Raw genomic sequence first — 27961 nt, 5'->3', positions numbered from 1 at the left:
TGTATATTTGCATGGGTGTGTATCCGTGTCCTACTTTGGATTATTTCTCTTGATTTGTGGAAAGTGAGTGCTGTGATAGGTTCTAGCTCCCCCATGACCCTAATCTGCATTAAGCAGCTAATCTGAGTATTGTTATAGAACCGCCAAATCCTCCTATTCTATCGAACTACCACCTTCATTATTTCTCGTTTCCTGTCACTAGAGAACACTTGTAGCCAGACCTGTAAACTACACAACCTGTGAAGAACTGATACCATCTACATGCTGAATTTTTCCATGTAATAAAAGCATGGTTATAGGAAGACACTAGTATGATGCATAAAAAGGCTCCTTCACTGTAAGTAAGTCAGCTTGCAACCTGAATCCTGAGTTTCCAGTGGAGGTCATTAAGTACCAGACTTGGCTTCTTGTACACTGCTTGAGAAGGCAGCTTTCTATGGAATACTCAACCATTCTCCTAGGCAGGTTCATAGGTTCACATGCAAGTACTAGGCCAACTGCCTTTGTGGAGCATTTTAAGCCTAGCCAAATTCCCTCCCAAAGGTGAGAATCAAACCCTTTACCTTGTGTGTGAGATAAACACCTTAATTATCAAATCAACCTTCTCATTTGACCTGCAAATGATCCAGACTCGTTTCAAGATTGAGGACACTGAAGTTACAGGCAAAGCTAACTATGTACTGACAGGCCAGACAAGTTACCAGCATAAATTCACTTCAGTTAGATTTTTATGCTTCTAGAGATCACTTTAACCACTCTAAAGTCAGTCGGACAAACATTACTAGGCTCACACAGGTTCTAAGAACCCATGCTAAGATATTTTGGTGGTGGTATAGAGTTTGTTAGGAGGCACTGTTACTCGATGATTGAAAACCTGTTTATACAAATAACAAATGCACTCTTAAGATGAATACTTTATATTATAATTTTTGGTAAAGAATGTATCAAATGTTTATAAAGTCTGCTTTATAAGAATTTGTCTGCACAACACTGATCACGCATTTAACATGCCTATCATACATGCCCTCCTAGTTATAAGAAAGTTACTGAAGCATAATCTGAAATTTAAAGAAAAGTATAAAATTTTTAGAGCCACACTTCATAAAAGACAAGACAATGTGGTACATTCTAAGACATTTATTTCATAGGGTATATTATAATTCATTATTTCTAGTTTGTTTACTGTACATTTTCTGCATTAATACCACTATTCAAAATTATTCTAAACTGCAGTGAACAAGTTGCCAGGCTTTGTATTTCTACAACTATTTAAATGAATTGCCTAGCTACGTTTGAGTGCCAGGAGCTACAGAAAATATTGCAGGAATGCCACAAAAATGGAGCAGTGAAGCCCCTTTATCACTCCTGCTGAATCAAATAAACTGCACCTTCAAGGAGTGAGATTTCTTAGGTCTACATGTTTATTCTTTTGCTACTCTTACTTCTAATACCATCCTGAGTTAATGCTTAATAAGCCAGAGCTAAGAAGTATAAATATTCCTCTTTTGTTCCTGAAATAACTCCCATAAAAAGAATCATTAACCCAAGCCCCTTTTTACAAGAAAAATTAATCCGCACACAAATGAGTACAAAAGTATGTTCATAAAAATATATATACATTCTTTTCTTCTGCAAGGTCCATCCCAACATTTATTGTAAAACCTAATCAAGTCTGTTTTTAATAAAAGTATCTGCAATAATACAATATCAAACTAGCTAATTCCTAGTCAGTTCAGTAGTTTATTTGTTACCCTAAATCACATTTGAGATCATTAAATATATTAATGTTTAAGTTATTTTTTTAAGAATGCACTGCTACTAAAGACAGCTTCTTAGCTATGATTAAGGATGACCATTTCAGCTTGACGTGTGATACAAAAAGTAAAGAAAAAAATGCACATTGTTTACAGTAACATAACTGAATGCAGCAGGTTAATTCTAATGACTTTTAAGAGTTTGTTTAGCATGATCAGAAATCCTCCACTTTTTGGAAATAGCTACGATGCAAGATGAGATAAAAAAAACCTGCAGTATGTACACAAAAGACTTGAGAAAAAAAAAACACATGGATGTGCAGTGCACTCTTATCGGCAACTACTGCCTTCTTTTAGCTCCTGACTAAGAAGTTATAGTGTGAAACTTAAGTGACGTTCAATGTTCATCTTCATTCTACAAAAGTTATCACATTGCCTTTTGTCTTCATGTCTTCAACATACATTTAGCAAGGAAATAAGAGGAACAGAATTTATAAAAGTGATAGATTAAATGAACCTTAACATGCTTCAAATGTCAGACTGTAGAAGAACATTACCTTCGGAACTAATATGCCAGTCCTGTCCACAGAGCAGAGGTAATACACATGGTCCATGTCTGCACTGCTGTCTGTCGTAGTAAAGGACCAGGTGTCAAAACCCAGCATCCCATCACCACTGTTGCTGGACTACAGCGACAGACACAGTTAGCATTGTCCACTTAAAATGGCAGCTGAACACCTGTGGTGGTCTTGTTTTAGCAAACCAGATTCTATATTTGTGGACTCGCATCCTGAAAGGTAAGTAACTAAATGCTCACATATGCAGCTGCATTCCAGCCACATGAGTAACAAGCATGTCACAAAGCATTTTTTTTTAAACACTTATGTTTCTGAAACATATTTTGCAAAATAAACAGGATGCTTCAGGCTGCATCCATCCTGAATGTTACTATTGTCATTAGCTGTGAAAATAACCAATAATCTTTAAAAGTGAGATGTATGCACATAGTGACCTATGCTGGCATGCAAACTTTGAAAAGTTGTATGGCAATTAGCCCATTCTTTATGGATTGCTAGGCTGACTTAGCAAAATGATATTGGTAGGAGACGTATAGATCAACCACAAATGGATGCCTTTATACATGGCTAGTCTCTAATGAGGATGTTTCACAGTAAGAGGATCATGCCAGCAAACACCAAAATAAAAAGCCGACTCTCAATTAGAAACTATTTCTTTCAACACATCTGATCTCATACACTTACTCGGCACCTAAGAAAGCAAAGTGAGCTATTCCATCAGCAACTAATTAAGTTTTTGATCCAGATGATTTACTGCATGGCAGACTGCTTTCACATGACTGTGCCCTGTTAATTAAGCCTCACAACAGTAAGCAATATGATTATTTTAACTTCATACTAAAGTCTTTGCATTAAATTTTGCCATGTGTGTCACTGTAAACAAAGTACAGCACTTAGTGTTTCAGCTCCCTGATGACCTTGTGCAAACTTCCATTGCAAAAATATTGATATGGACCGTAAATAATGAAAATAACGAAGTGTCAGTAAGAGAAAGCTGCATATTCTTGAAAGGACCAGTTTTCATCTGCATTTTCTTTTCCTGTAAAAATTTAAAAGATCTTTTTTAGAACAAGCAATAAACTTCTCTGATAAAATAGAAATTATGCACTAATTCACAAAAGCACAAGTGTTTTTCTACACTGCAGACAAAACAACCAATCCTCTTGCATTAGTTAAACTGTACTGTTTTTTATTCTCTATATGTTGTTGGTCATAAAAGTGTAGAGTCTATATCTAAAACAATTATCCTACTATTCTGACAAGTAGCAGTACCTGTAAAATGTTCTCTCTAAGCACACAAAATCTGGATGAAGCCAAAAATAATGGAGGAACAAAGCAAAGAATCAATGAACAGATTTTAAATATTCAAACAGTAAATTCCACAGAACTCCGGCAAATCTGGGTGGAATCCAAAAAAGTACGAATATAATGTCCACAGAACTGATGCACACAGAAGAATATGTGAAAGGACACAGGCAAATAAAAGTAGACTATTTATTACAAAGAGATGAGCGATTTCATGAAAACACTATTTTTCGCTTCATCAGATCAACCATGATTAAAAATAAAGCCCCATATATACTATCTAGTCAGCCAATCAAATTACAACAATGTGACAAACCCCAATCCAACGAAATTAAATATAGCAGCATAACGCATCAAATAGGCATATATTCAAACATACATAAAATATAATCATAGTTGAAAATAACACAGAGCATATATATATATATGTGTGTGTGTATATATATATATATATATATATATATATATATATATATATATATATATATAAATAAAAGATAGGCATATATATTAAATGCAGGTTACCTAAAAAGCCTGCGTGTTTTTAAAACCGGTTCAAGTGGAACATTCTCATTTAAACCTAGCCCTTTTTGTGCCTGCATCCTAACAATCCATTCAAGTTCCACAAGCTCAGTGCGATTTTACTATCTCCCAATCTCAAAGTTTCATAGACCCTATCTATCACACAAAATATAAAATAATGTCCCTCCCCTTGCTCCATAACATGTTTGGCTAATGCACCAGAGGGATACTTAATATTAATAGAATAAAGATGTTCCCAGATGCGTTCTCTAAACTTGCGATTGCCCTTGCCTATATAGAATGAAGAACATGCAACACAATGGGCTAAATAAACCACATCTTTGGTGTTGCAGTCTGCTGACACCTTAAAGTAAAATCTCTGACCTGTATCAGTATTAATGAAAGTGTTACTGATGTCTATACAAGTACAATATCTACAGTGTCCACAGGGAGTAATCATACCACCATTCACCTTGTTACTACCATTCCTCACCTTATCAAGATAACAGAGCAATCTCTTAGCATAGCTATTGGCACAAGAGGTGTCCATAGCTATTCCAGAGGTCTGCAGGTAATAAATGCCATCAAAAACGAAAGCATTGTTCTCGAGTATAACTTTGAGAAACGGACAAATCATGTCTACCCATCTTGCTATCATATCCACCATGTTGATTCAAATAGTTACTAACATATTCAACACCTTCTCTATTAGGGATAACAGTAAACAATGATCTAACATCCATTGTCACCATCAAACATTCCTTAGGTACAACAGTATTATCTACATGATCATATAGATTACCCAAAAACTGCTTTGAGTCCCGTAGTAGTACATTGGAAGTGTATAGCACTGGTCTCAATTGTTTCTCCACAAAGATTGAGCCCATTGTGTTGCATGTTCTTCATTCTATATAGGCAAGAGCAATCGCAAGTTTAGAGAACGCATCTGGGAACATCTTTATTCTATTAACATTAAGTATGCCTCCAATGTATTAGCCAAACATGTTATGGAGTGAGGGGAGGGCCATTATTTTAGATTTCATGTGATAGATAGGGTCTATGAAACTTTGAGATTGGGGGATATTAGGAATCGCACTGAGACTATGGAACTTGAATGGATTATTAGGATGCAGGCACATAAGGGGCTAGGTTTAAATGAGAATATTCCACTTAAACCTTTTTTAAAAACATGCAGGCTTTTTAGGTACCCTGCGTTTAGTTTATTATACTATCTATATATGCATATCTTTATACATATGCCCTGTATTTTGTTCAACTATGTAATTTTAGTTTAAGTATGTTTGAATATATGCCTATTTGATGTGTTGTGCTGCTATATTTAATTTTGCTGGATTGGGGGGTGTCACATTGTTGTAATTTGATTGACTGACTAGATAGTACATATGGGGCTTTATTTTTAATCATGGTTGATCTGATGAACTGAAAATAGTAGTTTTGTGAAAGCGCTCAGCTCTTTGCAATAAATAGTCTGCTTTTATTTGCCTGTGTCCTTTTGCATATTCTTCTGTGGACTTTATATTAGTACTAGATTTTAAATATTGCTCTTGTATACTTAGCAAGTTGCTAGAATTATAGGATTCATGTTTGCATGCATTTCTGAAGGATATGAAGTCAAACTCAAATGGATTTCATTACTTAGTGAAATCAGTCATCAATGATTTGCCAGAAAAAAAACATTTCATGAAGAACATTCCAAAAATACCAGGCAAAAGTTTGGACTGTTGAAAGGTATGCTTGCAAATGTTCATTTCATTTTATTAAATATGAAGGATGTCAGTTCAGACGTAATTAGTATGGTTGTTTTATTCAAAGATGCAAATTTACAGTTATTCATGTTAAAATATTTGATTTACCATACAGCTCAGGAGATGGTGACAATATAACAGATAAGGAAAGCTGGAAGCTATATGCTGAATACCTTTTCTCTAAAGCAGTCACAGTGGTATATTATAAGCCAAGTTGAAGAAAAGGCATATTATCACTTTTCTTTGGCGGGGGGGTAGAGGTAAGAAACTCTATTACTAAGTGTGTATTCTTTTTGGCACTGAATATCTGCTTATAACTGTTTTTGCCTCCAAACAGCACTGTAATTTTTTTACTGCCGTTACAGTGATGCACCCTAGTTAACAAAATAAGAGGTTGATAGTGCTAACTGTTTGCAGAAAAATTCAATAATAAAACAAAAAGCTGCTTACTCTGTGCTGAAGGCAGTTATTTTCCTTTGAGTGAAATTAGTTTCTAGCAGAACGAACAGCTCTCTGGAGCTAATCATCTCTACTTGTAACCGAAGAAGGCAGTCTATGCACAATATAACAATGTGCAGAAAAAGCATGGCCATAGCTCATCAATTTTTTTCATTCTTATATAATGCGTCAGATGTATTAATCACTTCATGATAGTACAAGCCACTGCTCAAAACACTTAACTGCATTCACTACAATTTATTTACCATTTGCCATAAATAATACAATGATTAAACAGTAATGTAGTACTCAGCATCTAAAGATCAGTGTTTAGATCTGTGCTGAAACAATACCATCAGATGCTGGGTCTGAAAGAAAGAAATCCTCTTACATACAGGATTTAATAGTTGGAAAGTTTACATGTATGTCTCCTCTGTACTGCAATAGTCAGAGAAAAGACAATATAATGGATCATGTCCACATTTTGGGGACACTGCTGACTTTATATTTCTAGCTAGTTGCAAATCTTTGGAACAGAACTGTAAAGAAAGGAACAGGTGCTCCAGTCAATAAAATGTCTGAGTGCTCTACAAAAGCCTTATGGCTACAAATCTACTGGATTCAGGTGGAATTTAGCCATTTTAATGCAGCATACCTATTACCACTTCTCAGTCCTTTCAATCACATACTGATGTTCCCTCTGAACTGGTGGTGGAGGTTTGTAATCATTCAGCAGGCCGAGGATAGGATACTGGTTACTGTACCTGAGAAAATAAAACAATAGGAACTGTAAGCAGCATTACACACACAGAAATGTGAACATCAGTCTCAAACAACAAAAGTTTAAACTAGAGAAAGGAATAATTGGTATTACAAATTGCTTTTAATCAAACGGATGAAATACAGAGCAGATCTGTACTGACAGACATTATATACCACAGTTTAAAAATATGCACTTTACTAAATGTTGTAAGGCTGATTTTTGCATCTGAAGACTGATTCTAATGTACTCATAATTCACAAGCAAATCTGCCGTGTGAATTATGACCTATGAGAATGAACAGAAACTTGAGTCTTCTTATTAGATTGTATTACCTCTTCAATTAAGTTAGTCTTTCACAGTAATTGTCAATCTGTACCTTCACCACAAATGAGAGACCTCATCAGTCCTCTAATTTTTTTCTGTGTTAGAACAGAAGTACCTCAGCCTTGTAGTAGTGTCTACTTAAGTCAAGACTGGGTTTTCCTTAGTCATTGTTACTGTAAAAATAAGCATGTCATAATATCCGGTACTCCGTCATTGTAACTAATCATAAGATCAGGTTTTCTTTAAAATAAAGTAACAGTTTTGCTACACTGATGTTAATGAATGAACCTAGCTATTCATAATGACTACTTCTATTATTAGATTGTGTTAAAAGGTCTTGCTATCAAACATTGTTCTAGTCCACATGCTTTTCTTGTTTTTCCACATGAAAATCAACATGTTATGCTCTGCAGAAAATTGTTTTGTAAATTCTACTTCAAGTCCAAAGTTGGTAAGTATATACATTTAAAATACTCCTCCAGACAGATGTAACTATGGCTGGGCAAAGGTGGCAGCTGCAATGGATGCAGCCTGCTAGGGGGTGATATCAGCAAGTGCCAATGGTATACGAGTGCTGTTCATTTATGAAGCTGCTACTTTTTGCCTGCTACAACTACAGGTGCACAGAAGAGGTTTGATTTATTTTGATCCTAAACTTTGGAAATACCTTTTTTTTTTTTTTTGCTACAGTTTGGTGATGTGTACTGTATGCCAGATGACCTAGTTATGGTTCTGCATGGAGTGATAAAGAAGCCACTCCAGCTTTACAGACTTTCTGATTTTTCTTGTAACAAATTGCTATTATTTTCCACAAAATGCATGGCCTATGGTCATATACCTCAAAAAAGCCACATTTACCCTTTGTGTGCTGATTGACGCAGTACTTTGATCCAACAGGAATCAGTGGCCTAGGAATTTACAGAGGGCACTTGATATGTATTACTACACAACACCTGATTGGCGCACTCATCTTCTGCATTACTATGCCTGCTGTGCATGAAAAGATTCCACCAATCATTTGTTCTGCTTCAGTGGCACATTTAATTCTTTCCAACATACACTCTTCTTCAAAGTACACACTTGCTTTCTCTCTGGTACACACTAGTTCTGTAATTAAGGTGTACTTTTATAAGACAATATTTATTCTGGAATATAGTTTAATGTGCATACATACCACGAGAATTTCCCTGAACGTTTAAGACTACTCAAAGGCAGATCACTTAAAACAGTCCTGCAGTTTATTACTAATGTATGTCAACAGAGATGTTTTGGGATAGGCAGAGAAATACAATATTATAATGTTTCTCTTTCAGTGCGTGAGTAAATTAATACATCATTACGTCACTTATAGCTTTTCGCAGCTGTTACTTCCCTGGGAAAGAGAAAGGGCAAACAAATGTGACTACCCATTCAGAATAATGTAATAGAATACATTTGTTACCACCGTGTCCTGCAGAATATAAAACTGTAATGGTATATTATGGGCATGTTTTCAAAAGATGTGCACCCAGTGTAAGTGACTTACTCAGATGTAAGGCCTATTGATAAAGCAGCCTTACACAGGGAATCAGATTCCTAAACAACTGCTCTTTGTGTGTAAAGAAAGGATTGCTATGGAATTACTAAATAAGGACATAACTCTGAAACAAGCCAGTTTCGTCCGATTCTATCTACTTAACTTGACCAACTTCTTTGAGAAAGTTACTGAAGCAATCAATGAGGACAAATCAGAATGTACTGCATACTGAGATCCTGCAATGGCATTGATCATCATCCCACACTCGGGTGTCCGATACACTTTCCTAGTTATATATGTAAAGCCCTTTGTTACTTGTTGGATGAAAAATTGGTTCACAAATAGAAATTAGAGGGAGTCAGCAGCTCTACCTCCTCTAAAAGACCCGTGACTATTATTGTACCCCAGGGGTTCAGTCCTTGAGCCACTCTTTGGCACTTACTTCTTAGAGATCAAAACAAACGTTAAGGGTTTTATGGCTTACCATGTTTGTAGATGACTTTAAACTTGGTGTTGTAATAAACTTCTCACAAGACACCAAAATCTTTCAAGAGGGCTTTTCTCAAACAAATAGTTGGTGTAAACCATGAACTAAAACTAAATTCCAAGAAATGTTATAATCCTATCATTTGGCAATTCCCTTGTAACTATCTCATTGACAATACATGTCCCTGAAAGATGATCCTCTAGACAGGGATCAGAGAACCTATCCTGTCAATTTATTTGCCTTTGAGCATCATATATCCACTAATGCAAGGAAATTCTTTTTATCATGCAGCTTATATCTAAAGGCATCGTGCTCTAGTCCAGGGTTGTGACCATTCCACTGAACTAGGCTCTCATCAGGCCTGTCATTGAATATACTCCATTCTGTATGTATCTGTTCAAACACTTGTCACAACTGGAGTGACTACAACACTTTCTCACTAAAAAGAAAAAGGGGGAGGGGCATGACAGAAACATCTTCGGATACCAAAAAGATCTTATTAGCCAAAAAGCATAAAAAGCTTTCATAAAATACAATGATAAAAGTTAGTTATGCATGAATAAAGAAACACAGTTTGATAACACTGGGTAAAATAACCTGTAATTTTTTTAGGAGTGTGAGCAAGTGCACATAGTAGCCTACTTAAGAGGACAGCAGCTAATGGTTTATAGGGGAATTCAAGAACATGTGTGACATTCATATGCTAATTTTGTTGTGGCACAGCAGCTCATAAGTTGACGCTTAGTCAGAAACACAGAAAAGATAGACAGGTATGCCTAGAAAGTGTATATGCTATCAAAGAGGTCCAGGTTAGGATAGAGGATCAGAGTATTTTTTTGCACCCCTGTTACTTTGGATAACCTATAGAATGATGTTGAGATTCACTGCATCACAGGAGGTAGACACTTTGGAGAAATGCCTTTCTTAAATACAATGTTGCTCAGAATATCTTTCTGCAGGCCTGTTATTTCAGAGAAATGGAGCTTCTGTTACATTCTGGCAAACATAAAACAGTCCCATACATTTCATTATCAGGCACACCTGAAAAATTGCTATCACAGCTCAGTATGTGTTCTCAATATCACTTAAAACTAAAATCACTATGCCATATCCCCTTTGCCACAGAAGAAAAGTAATACATTACGTTTTGGTGATAATTGTTCTTGATGAATTGCTTCCAGATTCTTTTGCTTGCTGTAATCTTAAGATCTCCTGCAAAGTGAAAAATACTTAGTCTTTAGAAATGATTATATACGGTAAAAAAGATTTCATTCATCTCAAAATAATTCCATAAGGTCTTTATTTAAATATGCCTTGGTGTGTTCAGTAAAAGCTGTTCAAATTATATACAGTCATGTAGCTGTGTGCACTGTAGAATAGTCAGAGGAAACATTTAACTTCAAATCTATCTTCAGTTAAAGTTTAAAGTTATCAAATTATATTCAGAGCTGCAGAATTGTTTATCCAAGCACTGCCAAGTTTGATGGTGCTTTCGTGGTGGGGGGGTTTAGAGCAATTCATCCTCAAAGTCAAAGTTTTGGGGGATTTATATAGCCATATCATATTACAGTTACGCAAACCCATCTCCTAGCGCAAAACCTAGCCAAAAAGCATGTGGTAGTTATGCCTATCAAGGTGTCAGTAGTCAACCACCGAACTGATTCTACTGCTCAACCTGCAGTCTTTAAAATTACAAAAACATTATATGCTATTGGAATTAGTCAATAACATCATTAAAAATTGTCACTAAAATATTCCATGTCTAAAATATCTTGTGTTCTACCCATTTACCTCATCGTTCAAAAGTTAAAGATTTATTAAAAAAAAAAAAAAAAAGTGAATTTTGAGACATTCCAAAACATCTGGTCACTAAGCTGAGTGTACTATCAAAACAGCATCTTGCATTTAACATTAACACTTGTATATTTTTGTTTTTACATATACTGACTGCAGTGGCAACCCTTTTAGTACCATGCAATTTTACCTGAGCAATACGAGTGCATTAGTTTTCCGTATACACTTCTATTCCAATCTTTATTATAACTACGCATGACTGCTTTGTTCTCTAGAATTTGCCCAGTGTCCTTTGTGGTAACACTTTTCTTGAAGGAATTACTTTTCTTTAGTTTCAGTCTTTATTTTTGTTACACTTTTAAATCTTGTTACATTTCTTTCCCTTTTAATTTTCTTCTCCTTGAAGAAAAAAAAAATTCCTCCTATCATGTTGCCATTAATTTCCTGGGATACAATTCAATGATTCAGGTTTGTTACACTCATAATCACTGAAGATTTCTTCATCCTTACAAACCAAAAGTATCAATGTATTATCAAACTAAGCAAATTTACCTAATACTAAACCAGTACGAATTATGTTACTGGCGTTTGCTTATAATACGGCTATGGAAGTCCCACAGATGGCAATGGATTTGTAAAACAGACTGGTTAATTACACACATCTTTGTTGTTTCTCTGTTTATGTACTGTTATTTAGTGGTGCATTGTATCATGCCTACCTGTGCCTTCTTTGGGCTCTACCGTTTCAAGCTAGTCATCCCTTCTCCTTCCCTATCCTTTTGAGTTTTGTTAACTAAAGCAATAAATCTTTAAAAAAAAAAAGCAAACGTAACACTTTCTGCAACTACAGAGTTTTCTAAATCATGGGGAATAAGACCAACAGCTACATTAAAAAGGCAGCTTTCAATCCTGCTGCTGACCTCCTGCAAACTATATAATACTGCCTCTTTGTTCTGCCCTTTAATATGCAAATACAGCACAAGAACAAAATATTAAAATGCAGTTGAAACTGCAGAAACTACTTATTATACTGTCTGTTGGTATTTGCTTTTGTTTTTAGACCAATCACTCCACGCAAAGAAAGTAAACCAACTACTCAGCCATATTGTAATGCTATACATAAACTAGGGTTGCCACCTTTTCAAATGGCCAAAGTGGGACATTTTCGGGAAAAACATCAGATTTTACAGGCCGAAACATACCCATGGTCAGTACAAAGGATAGAACTTTTTTGCCTAAATAAAAGCTTATTCTTGTAGCATTTGAGTTGCTTATTCTATTTCTTTTCACATTGAGGTATTTTAGATAAAGAATAACTGTTTTATGCAACTCTTACATAAAATATAGGACATATGTCCTACAATCTCAGGACATTTGCCATTTTTAATATTTTTTGTCCGGACACAACTGCCCAAAGAGGGACTGTTCCTCGCAAAGTGGGACAGGTGGTAACCCTAACATAAACACAAGGAACTACCAGTTTGCCTACTACATTCATCTGCATATCTTAAGTGGCAATGTTTCTACTTCTCATCCTGCATTTCCTACTGCTAAAAAAGTGCATTAGTAATAGTATGTGACAACCAAAAAAATGAAAATGCTAACTGCAATCTACATCAGTGCTCCTATGGTTTTACCTGTGTGATTATCGACCATGGCATGGTTAATGCCAATCTACAACCAAATGGGATAGGTTAATTCAAGCAGAAAAAAGGAAACTGGTTAGGCTTAAAATGACCTGCAAGGGGAGCTAGTCTAGTACTTACCTATGAACCTATTAAGGTATACTAACCACACGGCCATATTGTAAATCCTTCTCCTGAAGGAAAAGAGAGACAGAATAAGAATAATCTAACTGTTTACTTAAAACAAGTTTTTTCATCCTCACAGAATACATTGGACTGTCTACCATCGAACCACACATCACTTAAATACACAACTCTATCACATGACCACTATTTAAACAATGATTGTTATACAAGACAAAATATGACAAAATGTTACAACAATAATGCAACCTTTTCACATACTATTATTATGTTTCTTTTTGAGTGTTGCCTAAAATTTACTACCCTACTTAAACCTGGAGATTTGTTTGTTTGCAGTCTAATTTGCCATAATAATTCATGTTCTAAATCATATTTCTTTTTACCACCCATGTATCTGTTCCCCACTTTATCAATACCGGGAAAAAAACACATTTCTTAAATCCCACACTCTTTAGTGTGATCCCATAATTATGCTCATAAATTCTTTTAGTTTTCTGTTTTTACCACATAAAAATAACTACAGTGTATGCACATACTGCAACGTATGCCGCATATTCACTGCTGCAACTATAATGATCCAACACTCCATATGAAACCTGCATGACTTCAAAATAAAAATTAGGTACAGTGAACCTGCAACAACTACCTGCCATGCTTTTAAAAGGTAATAATCCAGATTTCATCTCCAATAAGGGAAAATGTTTGAAGGTAAAAGAAAAGAAATTACATTCTCAAAAAAATAAGTTGGATCATTATAGTTGTAACAGCGAATACATGGTATATATTACCTAGCATAAGTCTGGAGTAAAATCCATGCACCATTAATGGAATGCAAGTCCCAGCTATCAATAACACAAATTAATTCTTGAAACATAGTGATACCAAGCAAATAATATCCACAAAAAAACACACCAGCTTAGTGCCACAGGGGCAAAAAACCCACCTATGCCACTGAAAATGGGTTCAATTAGTGGGTTGGGTACCAGAAGGCTACTGCTTACATGTCTCAGGGGTGAGTTGGGGTGTGCCCCAGGGGGAGCATATCTAATTAACACCCATTTCTTGAGTACTATTTATGAAGTACATTGGATAGGTGCACATAAAAACATCCCAAGTCCTCTGTGTAAATGAAATAAGGAATGCCTGTTGTGGGAGATAGGTTGTGGGAGACAGAACACTGGATCTCCCCTCAAATGGGGGTGCACAGGAGCTTACCCCGTGCAAAAAACTTAAAATTGGATTCTTTCAGTGACTTGTTGGACAAAAAGAACATTCAATGGATAATCATGAATTATGTTCCTTAACATCACTGGAGGTACTTAGGAGAACTTTGTAATGCAAGGAGTCCCATGATTGTACTTTAATAATGGGAAAAATAAACGTCTAAAGCACTTCACTAAGCATTGTTATGGTCACGTATTGCACTAGTAGCTCTCCTTCCCTCTCAATTTTGTTGTCAGATGATTATGGTTAGTAAGAAATGTCAGAAATACAGCTTCACTCTTCTTATTGATCACAAAATAAATATTGATTCCAAACTTGTTGTGCCATTAACTTTTTAAGTGAATTAGAGCAATATTTAAAAGGAATATTTGTGTAAAATATTACCAAAACCGTAGTTGCCCTTCTCTTCTTATGTTGCAGTATTCATAACAGGAGGGAGTCTGCCGCAGGCTGTCCCGAATGTCCGGCCAATATACCAAAGTATAAAGCAACTGTTAGGTACATCCGATGTCACACATGAGTCCCCATCCAACGTTGGCCATAAAGTGGCACTGGGTATAAAGCAGACACTGGCACATACTGTTCTCAGAACTGAATGCCCCAGGAAGAACACCAGCCTGAGATAAACACATATCCAGAAATCAAGCATCAGGGGAAAGGAGGGAGGGATAGAATACTGCAACATATGGAAGATAAAGACCTCTATGGTTATGGTAAGATATTACATAACTATTCTATGTCCTACTAATCATACATTGCAATATTCATAACATGAGAGAGAATCATACCTATCAACTGTATAGATTTTCACAGAATTTCCAGATTTTGGCCTCATATTTTTTGGTTAGTTTTTCTGGCAAATTACTGGCAAATAATTAAAGACTGAAGTTAGTAAATGATGGACATTTGAGTTTCTGCAGTTATACCCTTCAGAAAATTCATGTTAATGCAAATCCTGTTATCAGCTTTCTAAGTTTGTAAGAGCAATATTTAAAAATTGTCCCCATTTTTCGGCCTTTGTCCCACTTATTTATTGCTTTGTCCAGATTTCTTGCTCCAAGAGGTTGAGAGGTATGGAGCTCATGCAGAAGAAAGAGTGGGAAGAGGGGCAGTAGCACTCCCTACAAACCTCTGAAGAAGAGCCCTGGCAAAACCAGCTCTAGATCTAGATTCATAAAACATTACAAGCTGGATGGTGTAAGTATGTACAGAAGATGAAGTAGCTGCATCCAGAACAGAGGAAGTATCCAGACCCTTGGAAAAAAGCACATGAAGAAGAGACAGCTCTACTACAATGAGCCTTAACTGGAGATGCAATGTTTTTTCCATGAAACACACAACAAAAAGAAATGGCCTTAGAGATGATTGTGGAGAGGGAAAGAAAACAAGGAAATTAACAGATTGGTTAAGTGACAACTCATTCACTACCTTGGGCATAAAGGAAAGATTAGTATGTAGGGAAACCCTAGCCTTGTGGAAAACAGTGAAGGAACAGGAAGCCATAAGGGCCTGAAGCCCTAAAACCCTTCTGGCTGAAGTGATGCCCAAAAGAATCACTGTCTTCCAAGTGCAGTGTTGGAGAGAAGAAGAAAGTAGTTCAAAGGGAGGCAAAGTAAATTTTTCTAAGACAAAATTTAGATACCAAGGAGGATGAACTGGTTTCCTTGGTGGTCTGATATGAAAAATGCCTTTCAAGAAAAGTTTGACTCCCAATCTTGAAGCCAATGGAGGGTTCATAGGCAGGCAGGCAGAAATGGCTAAGAGGTGAGCTTTTACTGATGAGTATGATAATCCAGACTTCAGTAATTCACACAGATAAGACAAAGCCACTGGAATATCCATAGATGATGGTTGTAGGTTTTGGGAAAGACACCAGATGGAAAACCTCTTCCATTTGGAAATGTAGGATTTCCTAGTATTGGGTTTTCTGGCTTCCTGCAGAACTTGCAGCATGTCCTCATAAAAAATGTGTCAGAAAGGGATCAAAACCCTATCACCCACAGTGTCAAATGAAGGGTTGACATTGGTGGGTGTATTAGGCATCCCTTACCCTGTGCGAGTGGGCTAAATGCAGACAAAGGGGGGAACCAATGCTGTCTTGGTCACCAGCAAGATTTTTGGTTGGTCCTGTTGTAACTTTAACAGAACTTTCTGTAGAAGGGGGAGGGGGGAATGAATAGAGAAATATCCCCTTTAAGAAAAGGAAAGGGCATCCAGCTTCCAAGCCAGAGGGTTGTGCACTCTGGCACAAAACTTTGATAGTTGTCTGTTCATAGGAGAGGCAAACAGATCTACTTGAGGAGTACCCCACCTGTGGATAATGTCCAAAAACACATCCCTGTGCAACATCCATTCATGGGATTGAGTCTTGGACCTGCTCAACATGTCTGCCAGAACATTCTGACTGGAAGGAATGTAAACTGCCTGAAGGGTTAGTTAATACTAATTATACAACAACCGCCCCATTAATATTCAAAAACGTGCACTCTGATTGGTCAGCGTGCATGTTGTAAATCAGAGTTATAGTAATGGAAAAAAGGTCTGGTCACCCGGACTTTTTCCATTAGTATAACTTTTTTTTTTTTTAAAGCAACGGAGAACGCAAGATCTCCATTGCTTGTTACAACCTGTCTCGCCATGTTAAACGAGTTTAACATAGCGAGACAGCTTTTTAAAAAAGCAATGGAGCATCTCCATTGCTTTTTTAAAAGTTGTCTCGCTATGTTAAACTCATTTAACATAGCGAGACACTTTAAAAAGCAACGGAGATCTTGCTTTCTCCGTTGCTTTTTTCAAAACTGTCTCACTATGTTAAATGGGTTTAACCTAGCGAGACAGCTTTAACAAAGCAACAGAGATTCTCCGTCGCTTTTTTTAAAGCTGTCTCTCTATGTTAAACTCGTTTAACATAGCGAGACAGGCTGTAAAAAGCAACGGAGATCTTGCTTTCTGCGTTGCTTTTGCCCACAGCTCTGATGTACTGCATAAATTTACACATGCGCAGTACATCAGAACTGCCGCAGAATACCCAGACAGCTGCGGAAGGGCAGCAAGGAGGCATTATACAATGCCATTATTTAAGAAAAGTGATTATTTTTTTCCTTAAACAATGTCATTGTATAATAGCAATAACCCACTTCTGGGTGTGGGTAATGCTGGATTTACCGATGGTTGGCTTTGTTTGGCCACTCGGGCTTCACCCTTGTGACCAAACCACACCAACCGTGGGTAAATCCAGCATTACCCACACCCAGGCATGGGTTATTGCTATAGTAGCCAACTCCCAAGCCTTGAGAGCCAATCTACACAGGAGATATGACTTAGTGTCCTCCCCCTTGTTGACATACCAAAGAACTGTGGTGTTGTCTGTGAACCAGTTCAGGGGACCTGGAAGAAAAAGAGGTTGAAAGGTTTGCAGGGCAAAAATGAGAGTTCTCATCTCCTTTTATATTTATGGGACCAATAGATACAACCAAGCATAATTTATTCTCTCCAATAGTTGTATAAAACCCGTTTTGTAAAACTATTTGAGAGGCTAAATTACACTTGGTTTTATACATTGGTTCCAGTTACTTTATTTTTTGTTTCTACATTTTTGAAATTGGCTGGATTTATAATCATGCACAGTTAATTGTGTTCCTTCATTTGGGAAGGAGACCACACATCCTGAACCTTCCAAGAGGCGAAGGTTGTCACCCCCCCCCATCCCATGTCTGAGGCGTTTGTGAATAACTCCTGAGATGGAAGGGTGAGTTGCAGAGGAAGCCTTGGATTCAAGGCAACCTGTTGAATCCACCACTGAAGTTCTTCTTTCAGGTAGGGAAAGGAAGGAATAACAAAATCCAGTGAATGAGCATGTTACATCCAGACTGACCTGAGGTACCACTGGAATTTCCTCATGTGAAGTTTGACTAGAGGTAAGATGGGAATAGTGGAAGCCATGAATTCTAGCAGGTAGAGGAAACTCCCTGGCTGTCAGGGACTGAAATGGAATGATGGCCTGAAAGAAAATGGTTAGAGATGACTTTCTGAGGAGGCAAGGAAGCCAAAATCTTGTCTGTCTGTTTTCTGCATCCTAGGAAGACATGGACATCGTGAAGGCGTGAGAAAGGTTTTTTTGAAAGTTTATAGTGAATCCTAGTCTTTCCAGAAGAGAGACTGAAATGAAGGTTCTGTAAAAGAATGTCTGAAGAATAAGCCTGGAGAAGGTCATCCAGGTATGGAAAGATGTGAAGACCCCTGCGTCTGTAAAAGGCGATAACAAGAGCTAAGCATTTTGTGAAGACCCTTGATGCTGTAGACAGACAAAGGCAAGGCAGAAAATTGAAAATGTGAGGAAGCAATAGTAAAGTGCAGAAATGTCAAGTAAAGAAGATGAATAGGGACAAAGATATGCATCCTTGATGTCCAGGGACATCATGTGAAGGCCTGTGGAAGAATGAGAGGAAGCAGAGTGGTTAAGGAAAGCATGTGAAAGGTGGTGACGTTTACAAATGTGCTTACATTTCATAGATCTAGAATGCATCTCTGAGAACAATCTTTTCTGGGGACTAGGAATATTCTTGAATAGAATCCTTTCCTTATTTGGAAGGTGGCACTTCTTGAATAGTTCCTTGAGAAATCAAGGTGCGAATCACCTGAGGAAAAAATTCAACTAGTCTTTTTGGGGTTAAGGAATACCCCTGAAGGAAGGAATAGTCTCCCATACCATGAAGTATCCTCTGAGGATAACAGATACAACCCAGAAGTCTTGTGGGATCTGTTTCCAAGCAGGAAGGGACATGAAAAGATGTAAGGATAGTGAGGACTGGCTACAGAGAGGTTGATAGTCACAGACTACCCGGCTTGCACAGAAAAGGCTGCTTCTGAACAGGAGTAGCAGCTTTGGCAGTGGAAGGTTTTCTTGCACTACTTTTACTCTTAGATGAAGGTCTGGACAGTTTCCTTACAAAGGGAATTTTAGGAAGATAGTTTCTTTGAAATTTTGGAAATGGTGACTCAAAAATATGTTTAAGGTCCTGGAACCCCTTGACCTTTTCTTGCACAGACTTAAAACGTTCTTCATCTGCAGATTCAAACAAGGCCTTGGAATCTAATGGAGCACCATTATTTTATCTTTGATATTGTCTGGTAGAAGCTGGAATCTCAGCCAAGAGTACCTCCTCAAGACAGAGCCACATGTAGCAGCTCTGGCAGATGCTTCCACTGCATTATAGCTGCATTTAATGGAATGATGTGTCACTTGAGCAGAGGAACCCAAAATGAAAGAAACTTGAGACTTGGTGTTTGAGTCTGGAAGCACCAAAATGAGCATAGTGACTTGAGAAAGGAGGGCTAAGGTATAGTTGGTCATATGCATCTGGTAGTTTATGGCTCTAAAGGCAAGTGTGGCTGAAGTATATACTTTTTTCCCAAACCTTTTCATAACTTTCCTCTCCTTATCCGAGGGGAGAAGGGAAGTTGAAGTAAACGCTTTAAGGGCTTATCTGCAGCCACTGAGACTGTAGCTGGATCTGCAGAAGGGAAATTAAACAAAAACGTGCAGTCTTCTGGCACTTTGTAAAACCTATCTGGCCTTTAGGGGCAGGAGGTGAGAAAGCATCCAATAAAGCTGGTAGCACAAGAGGCACTGCAGAAGGGAAGGGGAATCCATCTGTAACCGATCATAATATCTTTTTTGGACCTCAGAAACTCGCAAACAATTCAACTTGAAAAATTCTCTCATCTTCACAATTGTCTCACCAAAGGTAATATCCTCCCCTGATGATTCTGTACCATTTGATTCCTCCTCTGGGGAAACATAACCCAATGGAGAAGACATCTGGGCAGAATATGCCAGAGACTCATCCCCACAGGAATCATCTTCAATCCTAATTCTTTTTTTTCAGGAGAAACTGGAGAAAGTGAAGGAGAAGGGAGTGAGACCCTGTAGAGATTGCCTAAGGGCCATAAAAGCATTAAACAGCCCTTGAGAAAAGGCTCAGCAATCAGCAGAATGTACCTGAAAAAGAGAAGAATGCTTAGTTTTCTGCTGCTTCTTTAGTAGAATATACATTCTGTGGAAAGACAAGGGACCTGATGAAGGCCTACATTTGATAATGGTGCTAGGGACATCTTCACGTCCAAGGATTTCCGGAATTCTGTAAGGACCTTCAGAGACTATGAGCCTGGGTTACCCCTGTACGTCCACTGAAGATGTCTGCATTTCCCCTGAGAACGTGCTAGAAGGATCTTTTGTGGCCCCCACAATGGTACCCACGATAGAATCACCGGCTTCCTCTGAGCAGATCTCTGGGCCAACATCAGCCCCAGGAGAGACGTCTGGAATTGGAGGAGCAGCAAAGACCTCAGGCCTAGATTTCTTAGCCTTTTTAAGAACAGGGTCTGCTCAAGTGGCCGACATACCTTCCTTGGCATTGTGAGCTAAATGCTTAAGGAGTTGGTTCTTTAAATATAAATTGAGAGAAGTGAGATGGGTGCAAAGGGTCTTTGGAACAAAGGCTTTGCAAATAGCACAGGAAGTATGCTCATGGTTAGGGGCTAGACAAAAAAAGGCACAGAGCGTGGGACTCCTTATGTGGAATTTGCCTTCCATACTGACCTTTACCCTTCCAGATGACATGTAACCTCAGCAAAACAGTAGTAGCACAAAAAATAAAACCACACACCTACAAGATCAAAGGATTTAACTTTGTCACATGCTTTGCCTCAATCCAAGAGTATTGTTATAAGGTAGTTACACATGTTGATTCATGCCTTATTAGTTAATTAAGACATTATGCAATGCATTAACTGCAAAATGGTTGCAAAACTGGCTGCATACTTGAAACTTTCTCATGATATCATCCAAATATTTTAGTTATAACTTGTGGGAACTATTTATCCATGTGTTTTCTCGATGTATCCTCTTTTTGGCCACTGTTATGAATCATTATTCACATACAAAAAAAAAAAATGCATTTCAACAAAGAACCAACTGTAGGCTTAAATAAATATTGAGTTTTTGCAATACACACACGTTTGCTAGCACATGCACATACATTGAATATGTGTCTATCATTACTCTAGCTATTGACCGTGAAATACTGAGTTTTTTTTTTTTTGGCAACCCTGGTCCCAAAAAATAAAGTAGGAAAGCAATATTTGCATATATTTACAAGTGCTATGACCACGCCAATGCAACTTGGCTTAACCATTATCTCATGTTGTGTATGTTTTCTTTGACAAAAAAAATTGTCAACATTGATTTAAATGTTTTTACGGTATGTAGAGTTCTAATGTTAAGTGAAATTTTAGGCAAGTCCTACTTTTAAAAGGCTCTTTTCCCTACTGATAAACCAAGATGAGTTCTGTGTAATATTATACAATAGTTGCTTTATTTTTGAGTGAAAAGTCAACTATTCTCAATGAAAATTTTGATTTTAGTTGGTAGACAACAGAATAGCGCAATCGCTTTGTAAAATAATGTATTTGATAAGAGGATTTGCATGGCTTGTAATAGAAAGTTATTTTACTTCATTTATTAGATCATAATGATGCTTTCTAATGTTAGCTAGGAAGGCAACATTGCAGATTCTACCTACTGTTGTTTGTGTAGTTGAGTGTTAGAGGCAGAATGTAAGGCAGTGAGAAAAAAGGTCATATTTCCACTTGGAATTAAGATGTTTTTTGGCTAGTGCAGCTCTGCTGTTCAGTACCAGCAGAATGGTTAGTTTATGGCAAAATTCTAGTTGTTCTCTGAATGATTGATTTTGTAAAAGGTAGTGTGGAACCCAAGGTATTTTATTAGGTAATATTAGAAAAAAAAAAAGATTCTTTGTGGTCAGAGATTTTGGGTAGGGTATCAATTACTTTTTTTTTTTTAAGTAGTGGTGAAGAGCATGAAGCCACAATTAATGGTTCTTTTTATTCCAGTCACAAAGGATCAGAAATCTTCCACTAACTTTTGTATAAGTTGGTACTGGTTCCAAGTGTCAAACTTTTGTTACTGTAGAGGGTAAGATTAATTGCAAATAACTCCTATGGAAGTTATTAACAAACAAGTAATGGTCCCAAAATTTAACCTTATTGTACACAACTGTGGAAGGTATCTGTTTTAGAAAGTATTGTGACCAGGAACATTCTGTTTAGTAGATAATTCCTTAATCAATTTATAGTTTCTCTCATACAAAGATTACATTTTCCAGTTTAGTGAACAGAAGGACATAGCTTACTGTTGTAAATGCTCTGTTATATCAATAGACACCAGTTGTTAATAAGTCTTCATATTACTGGATGAGGCTAGGGAGGTCACTGTACTAGTCATTGTACAAGCTATGTTAGGAAATTGTATTTGTTTACATGATCAAAGATTTTTTGTAGACTTTTTATAAATGTTTTCTTTAGTGGACACAGATTCGCAAATGGCCTAAAATCTTTGGAATGTGCTACACTTGACTGTATTATTATAGCATGTTTAAAAGGAGCCACCGTGGAAGTGAAAAGACATGCCAGCACATCCCCATTGCCTGTCTGCCCCTGGACATTTAACAGGTGCATGCGGACTGGGGAAGATGATTTTGGACAGACGAAGAAAGTAAAAATGCAAGAGGAAATGAGGTCACTGTTGGCATAATGGTTAATGTCTTTGCTTCCCATGCACAAGGTATAAAGTTTGATCCTGACCTCTGACCAATGCCTTTTTGGAATTTGCATGTATTCCCCGTGTCTCAGTGGGGTTCCTTCCACCTCTGAAAAACATGGTGAATATTCCCATTGCAAACTCGCCAAAGAATGGAGTTGTGGGCAGCAACACAGACTCTACATGATGCCCTATAGGTAAGTGTTGTAGAGACCAACTGTTTTGGGCATCTACTATAGTACACAGTATCCTCAAGATAGGAGAATACAGATCCCAGACTGAATGTCATGGCCGGGATAGCCACTCAGTGGTATAAAATGGCTCTAGGTGATTTGGTCATGTTGAGTGATGTCACCAAACAGGCATGGGTATTTGCCAGTGATGTGTGTTGAGGACCTGGCCTACTCAAACCTACACCAGGGACCTATGCTAATGGTAGGAGGGGTGTATGTACCCCTACTGACTGGTGTGTGTTGCCATAAAGCCCAGCAGCCCTGGGTCAATAAGCTACTGGCCAGCTGGTGTCCAGTTGCCCAGCTTGGGTTACCTGGGATAGCTCTGTTGAGTGAAAGGCGGATGTAAAGCCAATCAACCAGGCGGATGTAAAGCCAATCAACCAGCCAAACATGAACTAGGAATTGTTACACTCACTATAGGTTCACTGACAGGATGGAGCTTGGAAAAGTGGATGACATGATGGTAAGGAGGAGGCTGGACATCATATGTATCCAGGAGGTAATGTAGAAGATCAGGGCAGCAAAGCCACTTGGCTAGGGATCCAGAATCTACTACTTGGGAGGAGGACAGAGTAGAAATGGTGCGTGAATTGCTATGAGGGAGACACTTCAGAAGACAGTGAGGGATGTCATCAAAATTAGTGGCAATCTGACTCCAGCCTAATGATAGGGCAGTTTTCATAATCTCAGCCTATGACCCACAGCAGGGTTGTGGAAAAGAGTGCATTTAGACAATAGTAGCAGGACCTACTAGATAAAGCACGATAACATGAATTGTGTTGATAATGGTCGACTTGAATGCACATGTCAGGACAGACAAAACAAAATATGATGATTGCCTGGGTCCACATGGGTGGGGCAACAGGAATAAAGAAGGAGAGACCATTGTACACTTCTCTTTGGCAAATGGCTTGATAATAGCCAGCACGATTCAGAAAGAGAGAGAGTCACAAGATCACGTACAAGAGTGGCCAACATGCAACTGAGGTAGACTTCCTCTTTGTAAGGAAAGGGTACTGGGGTAGAATCAGCAATTACAAAGACATTCTCAGTGAAACAGTCAACTCACAGCATAAATCGCTGGTTGCCATTATCAGCTCTAAGGTCAACAGAGACCAGGCTGAAGATGTGTAAGTTGACTTAAGAAAAAGTACAACAGTTCAAGGAATTACTCTAGGGTCTAGCACCACAAGAAGAGGAGGAAATAGGTGGAGCTGAAGTAAAATGGCAGTGCTGCTAAACACCATGTGTGAGGACTGCAGAACAGATGTGGCTGAACCAGGTGCTGGAATGCAAAGCCCAGGAATTCATCTAAAGAAAGTAGCAGTGCAGGAAATACTGGGAGATAGAAAACACTGACCAGGCTAGGAAGGAATACCAGTTGACTAACAAAGACACTAAGAAAGGAGTTGCAATAGCAAAGAACCAAGGCATCAGAGGTACTTTACCAGCTTCTGAAAAGTGACTCAGTAGATGGAACAAAGAAACTGCACTACCTTGCAAGGTCAAAACAGAACGATAAAGATAGTCAGACATCTTTCATAAGGGATGCCAGCAACAACCAGCTCACCACTCCACAGGACAACAAAGATTTATTGAAAGAGTACTTCCACAGCAGCTTCTGAATGAAGAAAACCCCACAGAAGCTGTACTGCCCCAAACACAACCTACCTTTAGAGAAGAGGAGCTCACCATAGAAGTAGTAAGAAGAGCACAAAAGAAAATGAAGTCAGAGGATAGCAGCAAGTTCAGAGGAGGTTTCAGCAGATATGATAAAGATGTAGGGTGACTTAGTGGAGAAATGGCTCTTGCAGATACTCATAATGGTATGGAGAGAAAGGCATATCCAAGATGACTGAAGAATAAGCATTCTGGTGCCATTGTTCAAGAACAAAGGGGGCATTCACAAGTAAAAGAAGTATCAAACTCTTGTCACATTGCATGAAAGTTCTGCAGAGGACATTTGATAAACAAATACACAGAACAGTAGAAAGTAAGATGTGAGATCGGTAGTTCAGATTCAGAGCAGGATGCAGCACAACTGACCTGATGTTTGCAGTTAGACAGATAGTTGAGAAGAAGCTAGAGATGAGGAAAGAGTCCAACTGGGCATTCCTAGACTTGGAGAAAGCATATAATAAGGTCCCAGGAAACCCAATTTGGTCAGACCTGCAGTGGGCGGATGTTCCAGAAACACTGTGCAGGCCATGGACAAGACTCTGACAGAAGTACAAACTGTTCACACTCACAAAAGAGTTCCCATTGGGAGTGAGTGTGCATCAGGTTTCATCTGAGCCCACTGCTGTTCATACTAGTGATGGACTACATTATTATTAATTATTATTATTAGAGATGAAGTGCCTGAGATGTGTGTTGGGTTGTACACTGTAGGACAGATAAAGAAATGAGGCTATAACAGCAGAAGCCAAAGTAGCTCCAATAACAGAGAAGGTCAAAGAGAACAGATAATGGTGGTGAGGGCATGTGTACAGAAAAAAACAATGACAACCTGGTGAAGATGATTTGGGACAGACAGGAGGAGGGCAAGAAGAAACCAAGGCATCCAGAAAAGAGGTGGATGGGCTGTGTGAGAGAAGACATGTGACAACCAGGCATAAATGTCAAAGAAGGCAGGAGAGTGGTACTGATTAGAGAGACATGGTAACAGTTGACAGGATACCCTGATCCCATGTAGAACATGGGGAAAAGAGGGGGGGGGGTTGATGATGATGCAGACAGGAGAAGGTTAGGGCATAACAAAACACTCCCCAGTAGCAATATAGTGTTGCATCAACACCCTCATTCTCCTCACCTGCATTGGATGTGGATTGGGTAGCTCTAAGGTAAGTATAGCAGATCTGGTGAACAAGGAAAGTAGCAGGTATCAACCAATGGTCAGCTGCAGGAGGCTAAGCAAAAATTAAGTTACAAATATATTTTTTCACCAACTCTTTGTTCTAATAATTACTGCTCTAATTCACATATTTTAAGGGTCACCTAGCAAACTGCAAACATTTTGCAATAAATAGACAACAGTGAGATCAGAAAATTGCAAACAGACATATTAATAAAGTTACTGTTTACCCAGATGGCAAACCCACTGTGCCCCCAGCACTCAATTACTTTAATTACCTCCAAGGCTGCTGCTACTAAAAGAAAAGGAAATGCTTATGTTTTCACAAAATTCAAGTATTCACCTTTCCCTTGTCTAAACAGGAAAGCTATATTTCCGAAATATGACACTTTAAATTCTTGAGCACTAGCATTTTAGAAAAAGATACAGTTTACATTGTTTTTTTTTCTAGTACTACTACTACTATTTCTAAATAATGTCTTAAGATATTCCCCTGATTTTGCTGATCTTACATTTATCTTGTATAATTTCATAAGAACTGAATATATTTTGTTGATTTACAAGAAAATGGAAACATTACAATTTGCTACATCTCTGCACCAATAGCCCACACATATTAAACTGCATTTAGTAAAAAAAAAAAAAAAAAAAGTCCCCCTCTGTGAATATATTTTTTACTATGTATATATTATTAGCATAAGCAGAGAGATCATTTCAGTTCCAAAACAAGCACATCATTCTAAATACAATCTAAAAGATGACCAGAGATGATTTTATAGCAAATCTGACTCACAAGTCACAGATTTCTTTTAGCAATGGTGTCTTAATGTGAAGACACAAAAAAACACTTTGTGTGCGTGTAAATGCACAAATGCATATACAAAAATATATATATAATTACTTATGTGTTTATAAGCACACTGTTTCGGCTTAGCAAACCTCCGGTACAGCTCTTTTGAGTGTGTGCCTTTAACTCCCAGTGGGCGTGGCTTAACCCTTTAAAAATGAAGTTATCACTTTACAGTTCTAGAAAATACTCCTTGAGAAAGGTCAAAAATCAATACAGTTGTGTTTTGTTATCACATATGCTTCAAGACAAAATATCCTGGTAACTTGTAAGTAACCTGTTTTTTGAATTATTAATGCAAATATGAACAATCAATATTTGACGCCTAGAGGAGTAGTAGGAGTTAACTGCAAAAGACGCCTGGAGGAGCACTTGGCTGTAATGAAGAAGCCTCTGCAGTGCACATATCAGCTGCCAAGACAGACACAAAAGTTCAGCCCCTGCATGATGTTGGAGAACCTTTACAGAAACAAAAATAGGCACGCAGTGATCTTTCATCTGAGCTTGAGTACTGCTAACCTAAATGTTAATAGCAGCAGTCTGCATTTAAAGTGGAACAGCCTTATAAGACTTTCTGCAAATATATAGAGCTGAGTATATTTTTCTGCATTATTCTGTATTATAGAGCTAAATTGTTGCTTAGATATCTGTTGTCTTAGTGTTCTGTAAATATACAGAGATCGGTATATATTTTTTGGGTTTTATAATTTGCACTCTGATTCCTCACATCTCTGTTGAAAATTTCTTCCCCACCCCCCTCATTGTGGTTTCTATTGCTTGTGTGTTGTTAACTCAAGGTTCCCTTAATTTGAACAGTTAATAGCAGCAGTCTGCATTTAAAGTGAAACAGCCTTACAAGACTTTCTGCAAATATATAGAGCTGAGTATATTTTTCTGCGTTATTCTGTATTATAGAGCTAAATTGTTGCTTAGATATCTGTTGTCTTAGTGTTCTGCAAATATACAGAGATCAGTATATATTTTTTGGTTTTTATAATTTGCACTCTGATTCCTCACATCTCTGTTGAAACTTTTCCCCAACCCCCCTCCTTGTTCTGGTAGTAATTTAAATTTGGTGGCTTTTGCAGTGCCCGCCCTACTGTAGATTTGATCTAGGACACTCCCCCAGTCCCATCTCTTTACTGCATTCTACCTAATAAACCC

At 37.8% G+C, this 27961-nt stretch overlaps 1 protein-coding gene across 1 annotated transcript in view; it reads right to left on the bottom strand.

Moving 5' to 3' along the window:
- Positions 1-1122: 1122 nt before the first annotated feature.
- POF1B (POF1B actin binding protein) overlaps positions 1123-27961 on the bottom strand; it is a 1182022-nt gene continuing 1155183 nt past the window's right edge. Inside the window, exons 17-19 of the mRNA XM_044057755.1 lie at positions 10598-10665; positions 7019-7127; positions 1123-3371 (exon numbers count right to left, since the gene is read on the bottom strand). Coding sequence (XP_043913690.1) covers positions 7022-7127; positions 10598-10665 — 174 coding nt within the window. The 3' untranslated portion in view covers positions 1123-3371; positions 7019-7021. The remainder of the gene's footprint in view (positions 3372-7018; positions 7128-10597; positions 10666-27961) is intronic.

This window comes from Protopterus annectens, chromosome 15.part0 (genome assembly GCF_019279795.1).
Source record: "Protopterus annectens isolate FY-2018-M chromosome 15.part0, PAN1.0, whole genome shotgun sequence".
NCBI lineage: Eukaryota > Metazoa > Chordata > Ceratodontiformes > Protopteridae > Protopterus > Protopterus annectens.
This window is presented reverse-complemented; position numbering and strand designations above follow the sequence as displayed.